The 15782-nt window shown below is 57.7% G+C and overlaps 1 protein-coding gene across 1 annotated transcript; it reads right to left on the minus strand.

Moving 5' to 3' along the window:
* Positions 1-1162: 1162 nt before the first annotated feature.
* On the minus strand, positions 1163-3065 carry LOC120655535 (pneumococcal serine-rich repeat protein-like). The gene has a single exon (XM_039933387.1). The coding sequence runs from the start codon at positions 2776-2778 to the stop codon at positions 1420-1422; it is 1359 nt and encodes a 452-aa protein (XP_039789321.1). The 5' UTR covers positions 2779-3065; the 3' UTR covers positions 1163-1419.
* Positions 3066-15782: the final 12717 nt, after the last annotated feature.

The following is a 15782-nucleotide window of genomic DNA, read 5'->3' on the forward strand; positions in this document are numbered from 1 at the left end:
ATTTTAAACATATATATTTAAAATATAAAATTTGTTTTAAGAATTCGGATCTCTAGATCATCCTGACGACGGATCGGTCCCCGAGTCGGACCGGACGGAGTCGCCAGGACAGGAGGAGACCGCGCCAAGGGCAAGCCGACGCCGGCCTCGTGATAAAAGGGCCCCCGCCCGGCCATCTCTCGAGACCGCCCCTCCTATGTGCTGTGGCCCTCGCCCCCCTTGCCCAAAGCTGCTCGCCTCTCGGCGCCACCGCTGATCGCCCTCCCAGGTCCCCGCGCCACCCTCTCCCCCGCGCCTCGGAACAGTGCCCCCCATGTCGTCGCGTCGCTGTCGCGTTGCTGCAGGGGAGCACCGGCTGGCACAGTGCCACCGCTGCCACAGTGGCCGGCCGCGCCACTGCTCAGCTCTCGCACCGGGCTTTCTCCCTCTCCCACACGCGGAAGGGGTTTCCATGGCTTCGGAGTTCGCGAGTACCTTTGTGTTACGGCGACTGCTGACCTCTCACTGTCACCGGGCCGCTGGAGGACGGAGGTGTTGCGATCATCGATCACAATGCAATGGCCGATGGCATGGTCACGGCCATGGGCCACGGCCGAGCTCTGCCTGCCCGAGGGTTCGTGCGCGGCAGAGGCAGAGATACGAATCGCGGAGGCGGAGCACGGAGCCGAGCCAAAGACGCAAACAGAGACTGTGCATGCCAGTGGTCACGGGCAGCGCTGCGCCGGCAGCAGCCAGCCAGCTAGGGCTAGATAGCTAGGGGAGCGTGGTCAAACTGTGCTTGTACTTGCAGGTGGTACTGGTAGGATGTGGCTGCCCGCGCTACTGCCTAGCTGGCCTGCCCTCTGCCCACCTACTGAACTGACAAAATGGTCACTCTGGCAGTAACAATCCTTGTCACCTTCTGCTACGCCCTCTCCAGCTCTACTGCATCCCCCCAACTACCCCAATGCGTCGTCGTTATGGTGACGACCGTCACTGTGTTTTTCGGATCCGAGTTATGGTGGCTTCTACCGGATCCTTAATTCGGGTGCAGCGCATCAAATGAGCTCAAGTTTTTGAAAAGCACTACTACGGGGAGTGCACAATTAGAATGTGACAGTTTTTGTTCGGCAGCTGATGGAGTTTTGGGTCGGATTAAGCGAAAGAACCGTTGAAAAGAAGGTGATTCAATAGAACACAAGTTCAGGTGTACCATTGCTAGTCTAACAGACAAGGCGTCAGGACTAGAAGCACGATCAAACCCAAAATCCACAGCACATTCTTCCACTTATGAACGGTTTGTTGTTCAAATTACACACGCACACACAGGGAACGGCAGCGAGTGAGGATGACATGTATACGCGGCGATCCAAGCAGAGCCAGCAGCGGCGATTCGACAAGGAAAGGGTGGGAGATTAACCGACCATGCAGCTTCGGAATTCAATTCGCGGCCGTCGCCGTCACCGTCGCCATTGGAGCTGCTAGTGCTGGTGGTGGTGGTGGTGCCGCCTCCGAGGACGGGGGCGTCGGGGACGATATGGACAATGCCGACGCCGAGGTGGTGCCGTTGCTGGTCACGTGGCTGGGCGGCACGACGGTGATGGTCTTCGTGGAGGTGGCGCTCGTCGTCGGCCGCAGCGCCCTCATGGGGCTCGCCAGCGCCCACGCCCAGCTCCGGTGGCTCCGGCCGCCGGACTTCCTCGCGCCGCCGGCCGCGCCCTCGGCCGCGGAGAGCCAGTAGGAGGACGACGCGGGGCCCAGGCCGCCGAAGAACCCCGCGCACTTGATCCGGTGCTGGCTCGCGTACACGTCGTCGTCCTCGTCGTCGTCCGCGCCGGCGCCGCCGAGGTGGCCGAGCGCTCCGCCGCCGCGCATCTTGTGGGGCTTTGGCTCGCGGTGGGACTCGACGCGCCGGAGCGTGCAGTCGCCGAAGCCGTTGGAGAGGCGCTCCAGGAAGTCGCCGGAGAAGCTGCGGCTGCCGCAGCCCACGGAGCGCGAGCGCGCCACCTTCCGGCCGAAGGACGAGGACGACGACACCTGGCTCTGGCTGGGGCTCTCCGGCTCGCCGATGGCCTCCAGCGCCCGCCCCAGAGTGGATGACGCGGCCGCCCCGCCGCGCCGCTGCTGGTCCGGCGCGCCCGCGTTCGCCCTGGACGCCCACGCCGCGGACGCGACGGACACCGACTTCCGCCTCGCGGCGGCGGCGCCCCCGCTGGCGGCGTACGGCGCGGCGGCGGCCTGGTGCGCGTACGCGGACGAGGACGAGAGGTAGAGGAAGGACCAGAAGCTCTTCTTGCGCGGGCTATCGGCCGCCAGCGACGACGCCGAGGAGTAGGGGAACTGCTCCTCGGGCCGGGGCGCCACGGACTTGCTCCGCTTGAGCCCGCCGCCTCCCGCGGAGAGCGCCGCGGAGGCCGATGAGGAGGAGGACGACGAGGAGGACGGCGTCTTCTTCCGGTGGAAAGCCATGAACTTGCGCGAGGCGGCGGACGGGCGGAGCGGCGGCGGGGGCTCGGGCGCGCGGCGGAAGGAGGGCGGCGACGACGGGGACCCCGAGGGCGGCGGGTGGCCGCCGAGCGGGAAGAAGGGGCTGGACTTGGAGGAGGACACGAGGCGGCCCAGCTTCTCCTGCAGGCAGAAGGCGCATATCCCTCCGCCGGCGACGGCCGCCGCCGCGGCGGCGCTGCCGGGGCGGTAGGGGTGCTCGCTGCAGTACTGGACGCCGTCCGGCATCGCCGCCGCCCCAGCTTGGCCGTCATCCTGGTCCGCCGCCGCGTCCGCCGCGAGCTTCTCCCCCATCCTTGCTCTGCTGCTTCGTTGATGTTCCTCTGTCGCGCGGCCGCTTTCGTGGATGCAGGAGAGGATCTAGCCTCCGGCTACAGCGCGGCCATGCGCGGCACAGAGAAGCTAGCAGGTGGCGGCGAGCTGGCCTGGAAGAGACGAGACGATCGATGATCCCCCCGGCTTTGGATGTGACCGATTTGCCTCCACCACTGGGCGCGCGCCCCTGATTCCCTACGCTGTACAACCAACAACCAGCTTTGGGGCTGAGCACTCAGACCAGAGAGAGAGAGAGAGGGGGGGGGGGGGGGAAGAGCAGCTGTACCAGACAGCAGCCTGCGGGGGAGAGGGAGAGGCTGACGAGAGAGGAGGTGGTGGCGTGGTGCGGTGTGGGATGATGGGACTCGCTTCCCTCAGCTCAGCTCCTCTTGTGTTTGTCCGGGTTCGCGCGCCGTGTGTAGGGGTAGGGAGAGGTCCGCCTCCGGAGGCGCGGACCTTTTGGGAGTCGGGCGGGACGGGGCGCCATCCATCATCCCGTTCGGGTTTCGCGGGAACGGGGTTGTTGGGTTTGTGGGCCGGGAATACGAGGCCAGGCCCGGTGAGGGTGCGGTGCCCGAGCAGGAGGCCACGTGGGGGAAGGGGCGCGCCTCTCCTCCTTTTCATGCGCCTCGTACGTACTACTACACTTGTACAGAGGAGCACAGGCCGCGTACGGTCTCGCCCATGCGCAGTGCATACTACGGGCTCAGAGCAGGCTTTTCTACTCCTGCGCTCTGGTCCACCTGCGCCCCTCTCACGGTCATGCCGTCCCATACCCCCATGCCCATGTTCCCGTGGGTGGTGGGCTGCGACGCCGGCCGCATGCATGTGCCACGACCACGGAAGCGAGCAACGTGCGGCTGCTCCTGTAGCTTCGTAGCGTTTCATTCTTGGACATCTAGTCGGGCGGGCGTGCATGCGCGTACGTGCATAAACTAACTACTGGAAGGTTCGTGTTAGAATCGAGCGTGCCGCAGGCGCCTCGTAGTATATACTACTACTACTGTACTCCACTCTCCAGTAGTAGTTTTGTGTGCGGTTGACGAATGATGATGATGAAGGGTTAGCACTTAGGCCCTCCACAGTGTATCGCTTGAGTGATGCTTCAATTTGAGGGAGAGTATTTGGGCTTCACTCTCAACACTGCAACCAGCGATGTCCAAACCAAGAAAACTACCGATGCCCATGGATTAAACAAACAAAAAAACTGAAGTTTTGCCGTCTCTTGCTCTTCCGGATGCTTCATTATTTTATTTATTCTACTATTTCACGAGATCCACAAGCAATGCTTGCCACTACAGCCCAACAAAAGCGATGCCTGTTTCGTACAGTGGCGCTCTTTATATTTCTGTCACCACTCGCACACTGTGGGAGGCCTTAGCACTGGCGTTCTATGTGCAGCGAGCGATCGAGCACCTAATTCAGGCTGTTGCTGCTGCCACCAGCCATGCCGACAGGACAGCGACGCTGAGAGCCGAATCCATGTTCCGGTAAATAAACAAACAGTCAGTCCATGGAAACAGCTAGCGGGATCCTTCCACTCTTGTTGATGGGGGTATGCTTTCACTACTGGTTACCACCCTTCGGCCTTATTTGGTTTGTCTGCGCTACTCGCGTTACAAAAAGAATCTTACATGCATGACGTACTAAATGAAGTTTATTTACAAAACTTTTTCAAAGATGAGTGCAAATTTGCGCGACGAATCTAATAACAATAGTTAATTGATGATTGGCTATAGTAATGCTATAGTAACCATTCTCTAATCACGCGATCAAAAACCTCATTAGATTCGTCTCGCGAAGTAGCATATGGATTGTGGAGTTAGTTTTGCAAATTGACTTCATTTAATACCCGTAATTAATGGTCAAACTTTATACTACTTACTAGCACAATCAAACCAAACAGGGCCGACCTGCAAGACATGCCCACATGCGAGAGAGAGAGATGGGTCCGAGGAGAAAGCTCTGAAAAGGTAAACCCATCCCCACAAGAGGAGCTCAGTCGGCCCACCGGTCCACGCAGAAGCTAGGCTACGGCTCATTCTCTTCCCCTAGCGCTAGCAGAGCCGGAGCCAAACGGTTAAGACACCAATGCTATGCTACACGGCCCTTCCTAAAAAACGAATTTTTTTTAATTTTTACATTATTTGTTTTAGATTTTTCAAAAATATATACTTAATTTTTTTTTGCAAATATGTCATCCAGCCGCCAGTTCATCCGGCACGGCCAACAAACCTACCGCCGGATCGACGGTAGCTACCTTCCGCCGGATGAACTGGCAGAAGGCGCTACCGCCGAGCTACAGCCGGCTATAGCCGCGCTGTAGCAGCATTGTAGCAGCACAGTAGTGTTTCAAACGACGATAGGTCGTATCGCCATTTCATCCGGATAGGCAGTCCTTATTGCCAAACTATTGTAACGAGCGGTTTCGGATCTCCAAAAGTAATAGCTGTTCGGACGTGGCAACCCACACAGTAGTAACGAGCGGTTTCGGACCTCCGAAAATAATAGCGGTTCGGACGTCCGGAAAAATTAAAATACGATTTCGATGTCCGAACATCTTAACAGGCGGATTATCGGATCCTATGGGACGGACGGTCCGTCGGTGTAACTAAACATTGTGCAGAAACTTTATTGATTCTGGTGACCGATTGTGCAGGTAGTTGACCGAATTTATTGCATTTTTCAGAGTACTAGTATGATAATTTCTCATTGCCGGATGATATACGATTTTATTTCAAATGAAAACAACCTCCAGAACATAAGGAGTACACATATAAAGGACGCAGTAAAAAACAATACATAGAAAGTCAGAAGAGACTTCCGAAACAAACACGCAACATATTGATCGCAAAGGAACATAACTTATTCGGATAGCAGGCTTGATCCGAATGAAACGGACCAATACAACATCCCTCATTCACGGCCAGCATCGTTTCCACGTCCCGCTCGTTCTGCTTTCTCGCGCTCGCACATGCGTACATCATGATCCACCTTCTTCAACCACGCCATCCATATATTGCTGATCACAACGAGTGATCCACGTGTCAATCCACTCATGAAAATGACAATAATGAGTATTCGTGTTATCGACAGCGCTCTTTCATAAACAAGAAATGAAACAAATTTATTAGAGAAAATAAAAACAAACACTTGACAAACATGTTCAAGAAAAAAATATCTATACCTATGCTTTTTGGACTACTCGATATTCTTACAAGACCAATACCTCTGGCCAAAAGTCTCGTAATCATGAGATATGTTAGGAACACAACGCATCTGGCAATAGCAATATGGTGGCTCTACACCTTTTGGCCATATCTTGCAATATGTAATACATCTTGTCGGTACCCTGTAGCAGGGATACCCACTTCTACTACGGCAAGGCAAGGCTCGCGTAGTCTTCCGTGACTACACGGAAAAGGGCGGAGCAGCCGGGCCCCATGGGTCAGGCCCTTACCTCACCGAGCCAACGGCCCCGGACCTGCTCCTCGCTTCGGGACGAGTTCGGAGACGCCACGTGTCCCTGAGGAAGGGAAGCTCCGAATTGACAGCCGAGTTCCAGAACCAACATACCACCCAGGGGTCCGGAGCCGCCACGTGTCCTGTAGGCGCGGGCGCAGGCTCGAGCGCGAGTCTTCCGCTGGAAGACTCGCCCACCCACCGCATTCAATGCGGATGGTTGAGGGCGCTCTGCCACCGCGGCACGCGGGGCAGCCTTTGTCAGGCCTCACTGTGGACCGCGTATTACCGAGTAACACAGTGCAGCCGCCTGCGCCGCACCCGCGTAGAGCCCCTCTGCCGCCTTAATTGGATACGACGGCACGACACTTTTCCATCATGCCGCCTACGCCGCAAGCTACACGTCCCGTTCAGCTACGTGGTATGCGACGCCGCTAGCTACGCCTGGCGCCGTTCCGACAGGACAACGCCTGGACATGCTGAAAGGGGGATTCCAGGAGCAGGCAAGGAAATCCGGGAGAGTGATCTCCTTCGCCTGCGACGCCATAATGTATGAACAATATGTTATTCTATACCGCACCGGTTGGGCCCACCTGTCGGGGACCCAACGGCCATGTATGCGTCCCCTTGAGATATAAAAGGGAGGCGCTCGCTGTACATCATAAGCACACACAGTCGCACGCTGGACTGATCTCCAACTCTTCAGTCTTAAGCAATACAACACACAGTGGACGTAGGGTATTACGCTCCGGCGGCCCGAACCACTCTAAACCGGCTGTGTTCATCGTGTTCTTGAGCAAGATCGAACTAGTCGCTAGCTAACCCCCGAGTACTCACCCTCTGGGCTTTGGCGGGTGCATTCCGCCACCCGACTGTGGGTACCCTAAAAAGCCCACGACATTTGGCGCCGACCATGGGGGCGGTGCAGGCGTTGGCTAGATCTCCAAGCTTCTAAGGCTGAGCTCATCCTCTGCAACTGTCGGTACCCCAGGACTGGGGTGCCCCCTCTTGCTGTGTCTAGGCAAGAGTCTCGTAGTTATCCTTAACTATGCCCTGACGGCCGAGCAGCTGGACCCCTGTGGTCCGGAACCCTACTCTCCCAGCAAACGGCCCCGGACCCGCTCCCCGCTTGGGGAGGGTCCGGCGACGCCACATGTCCCGGAGGAGGTAGCCCTCAGCCAAAACAGCTGGGGGCCCCGGACCTCCCAGGGAGCCCCGGATCCCCGCCGGGTCCCGGACCCCCATATACTAATCGAACCCCTCAGCCGGGAGGGACCGACACCCCGCCTGGGGCTGGTCCGGAGCCGCCACGTGTCCGTAGGTACGGGCACGCGCGCGGGGCCGCATGGCTTCCACTGGAAGACTCGCCTACCTACCGCATTCAATGCGGTAGGCGGAGGAGCGCTCTGCTACAGCAAAGCCCGAGGCGGCTATTGCCAGGTTGCACTGTTGGTCGCGTGTTACCAAGGTGCACAGTGCAGTCGCTGGCGCCGCCCACGGCGCGTATGTCAGTCTACTATGCCAGTTGGACACGACGGCTCAGCTTCAGCCATTATGACGCCTACACGGTAGCCTCGACAGACTACGCCGCAAGCTACATTGCCCCAACGGGCGCCTCACCGATGGGACAAATAAAACCCCCCTCGGTCAGAGAGTCTACAAGGCAATGAAGCGTATCCGAGAAGAGATTCTCAACCACTGTAGCTCCATTGAAGCTTTCTGCGCAGTATATTATACATCCACGTTAGACCCACCTATCGGGGTCTGAACGCCTGTGTACGCATCCCCTTGGTCTATAAAAGGGAGACGCTTGCTAGAGGAAGGGCAAGCCCGGCAGGGCAGAGGATAGACTCATTCATACTAAGAGCAATATATCTCACAGTGGACGTAGGGTATTACGCTCCGGTGGCCCGAACCACTCTAAATCGGTTGTGTTCATCGTGTTCTTGAGCAAGATCGAACTAGTCGCTAGCTAACCCCCGAGTACTCACCCTCTGGCCTTAGACGGGTGCATTCCGCCACCCGGCTGTGGTTTGACACACCACGACATTTTGGCGCGCCAGGTAGGGGAGATAGCTAGTTTCGGTTCATCTCTTGCTCGCCTCCATGGTTCGGGTGGACGACGTGGAGATGACGGAGGGTGTGGCGTCCTCCACGCCACACGCTTCTCGCGTTCCTGCTCCAGGGGCAACCGTGCCTGTGGAGCAGCCACCGTCGGCACCGGTGCGAGCTGCTCGTCGGCAAGAGACAGGGCGCCCGTCGAGGGAGTTGCTTCGCAACCCCCCGGCTGCTGCAGCCTCGCCAGACGCCCTGAGGCAGTGGCGGGACGACGTCGACCGTCTCCTCCATCTGGCTCAGACCTCCCCCAGTTCTACAAAGACTGGGCAACGACCTCCGCCTGGTAATGCGGTGGTACACTACCACCGGCGCCAGGGCGGCGCGTCGGCATTTGTGCGCTCCCCCACAGTGAGGGGTGCACAAACAGAAGACCTGCGGGCGGAGCTCAACCGCAGGCGCGCAGGTGAGGACGCCTGCATCTCTATGGAGAGGGCGCGAGAGCGCCGTCTCAGCATTGAGGGCCGCAACCTCAATGCTGACTTGGACGTGGCGGCACCCATGCCTCCGGTGAACGCCCGGATACAGTTGGGCGCCCCGGTGGCTGGGGTGGGCTGTGCTGCGTTGGCAGAATGCATCCACGCGGTGGCATGGCCGTCCAAGTTCCGCCCACACCTGCCGGAGAAGTACGACGGTACCACTAACCCGTCGGTATTCCTGCAGGTGTACGTTACTGCCATCACAGCAGCTGGTGGTAACGACGCTGTCATGGCGAGCTATTTTCATATAGTCTTGACCGGGCCAGCCCAGACTTGGCTCATGAACCTTACTCCTGGGACGATCCAGTCCTGGGAGGAGCTCTGTGCAAGGTTCACTGCGAACTTCGCCAGTGCATACCAGCAGCATGGTGTGGAGGCTCACCTCCACGCTGTGAGGCAGAAACCCGAAGAGACGCTCCGGGCATTCATCTCGCGCTTCACCAAGGTACGGGGTACCATTCCTCGTATCTCTGATGCATCTATTATCACTGCTTTCCGACAGGGGATACGTGACGAGAAGATGCTCGAGAAGCTGGCGACGCATGAGGTGGAAAGCGTTACCACACTTTTCTCCCTGGCAGACAAGTGTGCCAGGGCCGCTGAGGGCCGCGCATGGCACTCAGCCCCCCAAGACGGAGACGCCAAAGCTAGTGGCTCCGGTGCTACCCCTCAGGGTGGTGGCAAGAAGAAGAAGAACAAGAACCAGAGTCGCGGGGAGCCACATATTGGCGGACCAGTCGTTGCAGCAGCGGCGCCAGCTGCTGCGGCAGCGGCTGGGGGCCAGAACGTGCATGGTAAACGTCCGCGCCCGCAAGGTGGCAGCAGAGGTTCATGCCCAGTACATCCCACCACTCGCCACAGCGCCGCTGACTGCCGCGAGATTTAGAAGCTCGCGAAGCGGGTCAGTGGGCGGCGTGAGCAGTCCTCCAAGGACGGCTCACCCCCTCCTCGCCAGCGGCCTGGCAAGGAGAAGGTCTCCGACAGCGGGGCTGCTGCTGGGGAGAAGGAGCTGGGGTACCAATCCCCCACTCGGGAGCTAAGGGGCGTGTACCACGACGACAACTCCGACTCCGACAATGACGACCACCGCAAGAAGGTGTACGTAATGTACGGCGGGAGCTGGGAGCTTGTCTCCTGGCGGGACCTGAAGACCCTTCGCCGAGAAGTCCTTTCGGCGAAGCCGGGGGTCCCGAAGGCGGTGCCGCACCAGAGGTGGATGAACACCACCATCTCTTTCGGGGCATCCGACTGCCCGGAGAATATGGCTGGGGCCGGTGTACTACCTCTAGTCACCGCCCTTGTCATATCCAACGTCAGGCTCTATCACGTGCTGATCGACGGAGGGGCCGGCCTCAACGTCATCAGCTATGCAGTGTTCAAACAGCTGCAGATCCCGGAGTCCAAGCTGACTCCCTCTCGTCCATTCTCTGGAGTGGGCCCACATCCGGTGTTCCCTCTGTGGAGCATCACACTGCCGGTCACGTTCGGGACCGAGGAGAACTTCTGCACAGAGAGCGTTCAGTTCGATGTTGCGGAGGTGAACCTCCCGTTCAACGTCATCATTGGCCGGCCAGCTCTCTACCGCTTCATGGCCATTGCCCATTACAGGTACTTGGTCCTGAAGATGCCTTCCCCTGCCAGTGTCCTCACCGTGCGGGGAGACCGCACCGCTGCCGTCGCTGCAGTTGAGAGACTGCATGCTCTGGCGGCAGAGGCTGCACGTACCGAGGAGGACCCATCCACCTCGCAACCCAGGGCGCCTGCAAAGGCACCTAGGGTTCAGCCATCTGATCCGGACGATGTTCCCGTGAAGACGGTGCACATCGGAGCGGACTCCACCTGGACCACCCGCGTCATGGGAAACCTGGGGGAGAAATAGGAAGACGCGCTCATCACTTTCCTCCGGGCAAATGTGGACGTGTTCGCCTGGGAACCGTCACAGATGCCCAGGATCCCCAGGGAGGTGATCGAGCACAATCTGAGGATCTACCCCGACGCCACGCCGGTGCGCCAGAAGCCTCGGAAGCAGTCCGTGGAGCGGCAGAACTTCATCCGTGAAGAGGTCCGCAAGCTCCTACACGCTGGCTTCGTCGAGGAGGTCCACCACCCCGAGTGGTTGGCCAATCCGGTCGTCATCCCGAAGGCCAACGGGAAGCTTCGGATGTGCATCGACTACACCAACCTCAGCAAGGCATGTCCTAGAGACCCCTATCCTCTTCCACGTATCGATCAGATCGTGGACTCCACCTCCAGGTGCGACCTTTTGTCTTTCCTAGATGCATTCTCTGGTTTCCACCAGATTCAGATGTCTAGAGAGATAGGAAGCATACTGCTTTTGTAACAGTAGATGGGCTTTATTGCTATATTGTTATGCCATATGGTCTAAGGAATGCCTTACCCACGTTTGTACGAGATATGAACAAAACCTTCTGTAATCTAATTAGAGATATCATTGAAGTGTATGTTGATGATATTGTTGTCAAGACTAAGGTAGGGTCAACACTAGTTGAGGACCTGTCCCTCGTCTTCGACCGGTTGCGCGCCACGCGCACGAAGCTTAATCCCGAGAAGTGCATCTTCGGCGTCTCGGCAGGGAAGCTGCTGGGTTTCCTGGTCTCACATCGAGGCATCGAGGCACACCCAGCTAAGATCAAGGCGATCGAGACTATGAGGCCTCCTGGCCATATCAAGGACGTCTAGAAGCTTACTGGATCTCTCGCCGCCCTTAGCCGCTTCATATCGAGGCTGGCTGAGAGGGCCCTCCCTTTCTTCAAGTTATTGAGGAGGTCCGGTCCATTCTCTTGGACCGAAGAGGCTGAGCAAGCCTTCCAGGAGCTGAAATAGCATCTCACCTCGCTGCCAGTATTGGTGGCTCCAGAGCCTGGTGAGACGTTGTTTCTGTATCTCGCTGCGTCTGCAGAAGCGGTCAGCATGGTGCTGGTCGCCGAGAGGACGGAGCAAGCTCGCCAGGGGGATGCCAGGGTCTCCCTGGCCAAGGATGGTGAGCCGGACCCCGGACACGGGAGCCCGTCAGCCTCACCGCTGTCTGAAGGTCCGGACCCCGGACAAAGGGGTCCGGAGGAGCCTCGTCCCAGTGGGAACCCAGAACCGCTTGGGGCCCAAGGACCTGACGTGGTGGACAAAGGCGAGCCGGACCCGGTCACCAGGGTCCGGACCATCCAAAGCCAGTCTACTACGTCAGCGAAGTCCTCCACGAGGCGAAGGCCAGGTATCTTGAGACGCATAAGCTTATCTATGTGATACTTATTGCGTCCAGGAAACTGTGCCACTACTTTCAGGCACACCGAGTTGTCGTAGTGACCTCTTACCTGCTAAGAGCGATCCTGCACAACTCCAACGCCACGGGCAACATCGCCAAGTGGGCTGCAGAGCTGGCTGAGTTCCAGCTGGACTTCCAGCCTCGCCATGCAGTCAAGAGCCAAATCCTGGCTGACTTCATAGCGGAATGGACTCCTTCCCCAAGCAATTCTGGGGGTCCGGACTTCAACGCCGGACCCCCGGAGCCGGAAATCAGGACACCAGTCTTCACCGAGCCCCACTGGACACTCTTCTTCGATGGGTCCATCCGTAAGAAGTGGGCTGGAGCTGGTGTGGTCCTCATCGATCCAAACGGAGATCAACTGAGGTACATGGTGCATCTTGAGTTCGAGGCCACCAACAACATGGCAGAGTACGAAGCTCTGATCTTTGGCCTGACACAAGCCCTGTCTCTAGGGATTCGACAGCTTCTGGTGAAGGGGGACTCTCAGCTAATCATCAAGCAGGTCCGAGGGGATTGCAGCTGCAACAATCCCCAACTCGCGGCATACCTCATCCATGTGAGGAAGCTCGAGAAGGACTTCGACGCCTTGGAACTACATCATGTTCCCCGCGAACTCAACTCAGCAGCAGATGATCTCTCCACGAGAGCATCTACCTGGGCATCCGTGCCCGAGGGCGTCTTCGAAAGACGGTTGCTGAGACCTACCGCCCAGCCTGCCAAGCTGGGTGAAGGGGATCAAGCTAGCACCTCGAAGCTAGCGGTCCCGGCGGCATTCCACCTGTGGTGCCCGCCCTGGGTTGTGAGCTCTGTCGAGGATCCTGGAGACCTCGTAGGGCTACTCCCATCTACTCAGGGAGCTCCCGATGCATGGATCTCCGAGATCCGGGACTACATGAAAGACAATATCCTTCCTGATGACGATGTGTCTGCTGAGCGCATAATACGATTGGCTAAACGCTACGCGGTGGTAGAAGGGGATCTCTACCGCCGTGGCGCCAATGGTATCCTCATGCGGTGCATTTCCCAGGAAGACGACCGAGAATTGCTCACGGAGATCCATGGAGGCGAGTGTGGAAGTCATTCCTCATCTCGCACGCTTGTTGGTAAGGCCTTTCGGCATGGCTTCTACTGGCCGACAGCTCTCCAGGATGCGGCTGAGCTGGTAAAATCCTGCAAAGCACGCCAGTTCCATGCAAAGCAAATACACACACCGGCTCAAGCTCTACAAATGATTCCGCCCTCGTGGCCATTCGCCGTGTGGGGCGTGGATATCCTGGGACCATTCCCCCGGGCTGTCAGCGGGTACCGGTTCCTCTACGTCGCCATCGACAAGTTCACAAAGTGGCCGGAGGTTACCCCTGTGGTGAACATCACCAAAAAGTCAGCAGTCGTATTTCTCAAGTCCATTGTGTGTAGATTTGGCGTCCCAAACCACATCATCGCGGACAATGGGACCCAATTCAAGAGCAGACTCTTCCAAGAGTACTGCGAGGACATCGGCATCCAGCTATGCTTTGTGTCTGAGACACACCCCCGCAGCAATGGACAGGTTGAGAGAGCGAATACGGAGATCCTCAAGGGACTCAAGACCCGCACCTACAACTGCTTGAAGCATGGTGCCAAATGAGTTGATGAGCTTCCGTGCATACTATGGGGCAACCGGACCACACCCAGTCGAGCCACCGGGCAGACTCCATTCTTCCTGGTCTACGGGGCTGAAGCATGCCTTCCCCCAGAAATTCACCTGGCTCACCACGGGTCCAAGCTTTTGACGAATCCATGCAGGAGCAGCAGCGGCGTGACGATGTGGACTTCGTCGACGCACGAAGTTGGCGAGCAGCAATCCGAAATGCACGCTACAACCAGGCGCTCAGGCGCAATCGTCAACGGTTCATGCACAGTAGGGAGCTCCGGGCTGGCGACCTCGTCCTAAGGCGGATCCTGAACCGAGCAGGACTCCACAAGCTCTCCCCCAGCTGGGAGGGGCCCTTCAAGGTTACAGAGGTATGCCGGCCCGGGTGCGTTCGCCTTGCCACAGAAGATGGGGTGCCGCTGCCCAACCCGTGGAATATAGAGCATCTGCGTAAGTTTTACACTTAGGCAGAGCAGGGAAATGAAATTTTCCTTTGTAATAAGATAGAATCAGCGTGCGGCCCAGAGCGGTTGGGGTCCAGCCCCCGTAAACCCGACATCTGGCATCCATCGCACCGACGGCTAGCATTAACGCGCGGCCCAGAGCGGTAGAGGTCCGCCCTCGTAAACCCGGCCTCTGGCATTCATCGCGCAAGCCATGTATATCAAGTTGCAAAGGAAAGATTTTCTCTCAGTTCTGGCTTTGTGTCAAAATTTAATTTCGCTTTCCGATTCTCGAGATTTTACTTTTCAAACCCCCGCGCGGACTTCTACTCTTGTCGCTACAACTAAGATCTGTATTGAGTTACTGGATTGCCGTACAGATCCGGACCCTCTTGCTACTAGAGAGGGGTCCGGACCCCTAGGGACCTGCTCTGGAGAGGGGGTGCTCATTTCCTGGGGTGGTCCGGAGTCCTGTGTAGCCGCTTAGCTGGTTCCGTACCCAAAGCCTACACACTCCACCGCCCCGTAACAAGTGCTCTACTACCTGGAGCTAGGTAATTAGGGGCTCGGACCTCGTTCTAGCTCAAGAGTTGGCTTCCTAAATCCTACGCGGCAGGTCCAGCTCCATATCTCAAAGGATCAAGTGCGACAGAATGACCTCACCCACTGTTAGGAAGGGTCTGGAGCTTTGGAGCCAGGTCCGGAAAAGTCGTGTTGTTTCCTGGAGTGGTCCGGAGCCCTGTGTAGCGCCTTAGCCTGGTTCCGCACCCTAAGCCTACACACTCCACCACTCTGTAACAAGCACTGAATTGCCTGGACCTGTGCATCTAGAGCTCCGGACCTCGTACTAGCTTGGGGGCCGGTCCAGAATAGGTCCCGCGGGTCTGCTACTAAGCTGTAACTTTGAAGTGGTACACAGGTTAAGCCCTGACTGGTGGTAGCCAGACTCAAACCATCGAGCCTACCTACCAGGGGGTCCCCGCATCTGCTTTAAAGGTTTCATGCAGATCGAGGTCCAGTCTTAGTGGAAGACAGACTCAAAACAACTGAGGCTATCTCCCAGGGGGCCGGGGCGTTTGCTTTGAGCCAGACACCAACAATCGATCCTGCATGCATCAAATAGCTAAGTTGCAGTATCATTACTATCATATAAGCGAATTTGATTCTCCTCTCTGTAGTTCTATCTGCTACACAGGGAATAAGATGCTCGCTCGGCTTGCAACCTACGCTACACCAACACACGGGGGTGTCTTCTGCGGCTCCGATGGTAGATAGGTCCTTACAACTAAACCTATCTGCCAGGGGGCCAGGGCGCCGCGGTGCTGCATACCGCAACCACAGCAACTGACAAACAGCTAAGTTGAAAATTTTCCTTTATTAAAATTTCAACTGGTACATAACGCAATGTTTGTTACATAACGCAAAAGAAAAACAAAGGTACAATGCCCAGCTCAAGGGTCTGCAGGCTCCCGCTTGAAGTAGGCGGCGACGAAATCGACGACGTCCCGCACGCCTTCCCGGGCGGCGGCCTCTGTCTCCGCCACGGGACCATCGACCACGGGCGCTAG

This window comes from Panicum virgatum, chromosome 1N (assembly GCF_016808335.1).
Source record: "Panicum virgatum strain AP13 chromosome 1N, P.virgatum_v5, whole genome shotgun sequence".
Classification (NCBI taxonomy): Eukaryota; Viridiplantae; Streptophyta; class Magnoliopsida; order Poales; family Poaceae; genus Panicum; species Panicum virgatum.

Coding starts and splice junctions, on each gene's coding strand:
- LOC120655535 (XM_039933387.1), bottom strand. CDS start 2,778: ATGGGGGAGAAGCTCGCGGCGGACGCGGCGGCGGACCAGGATGACGGC.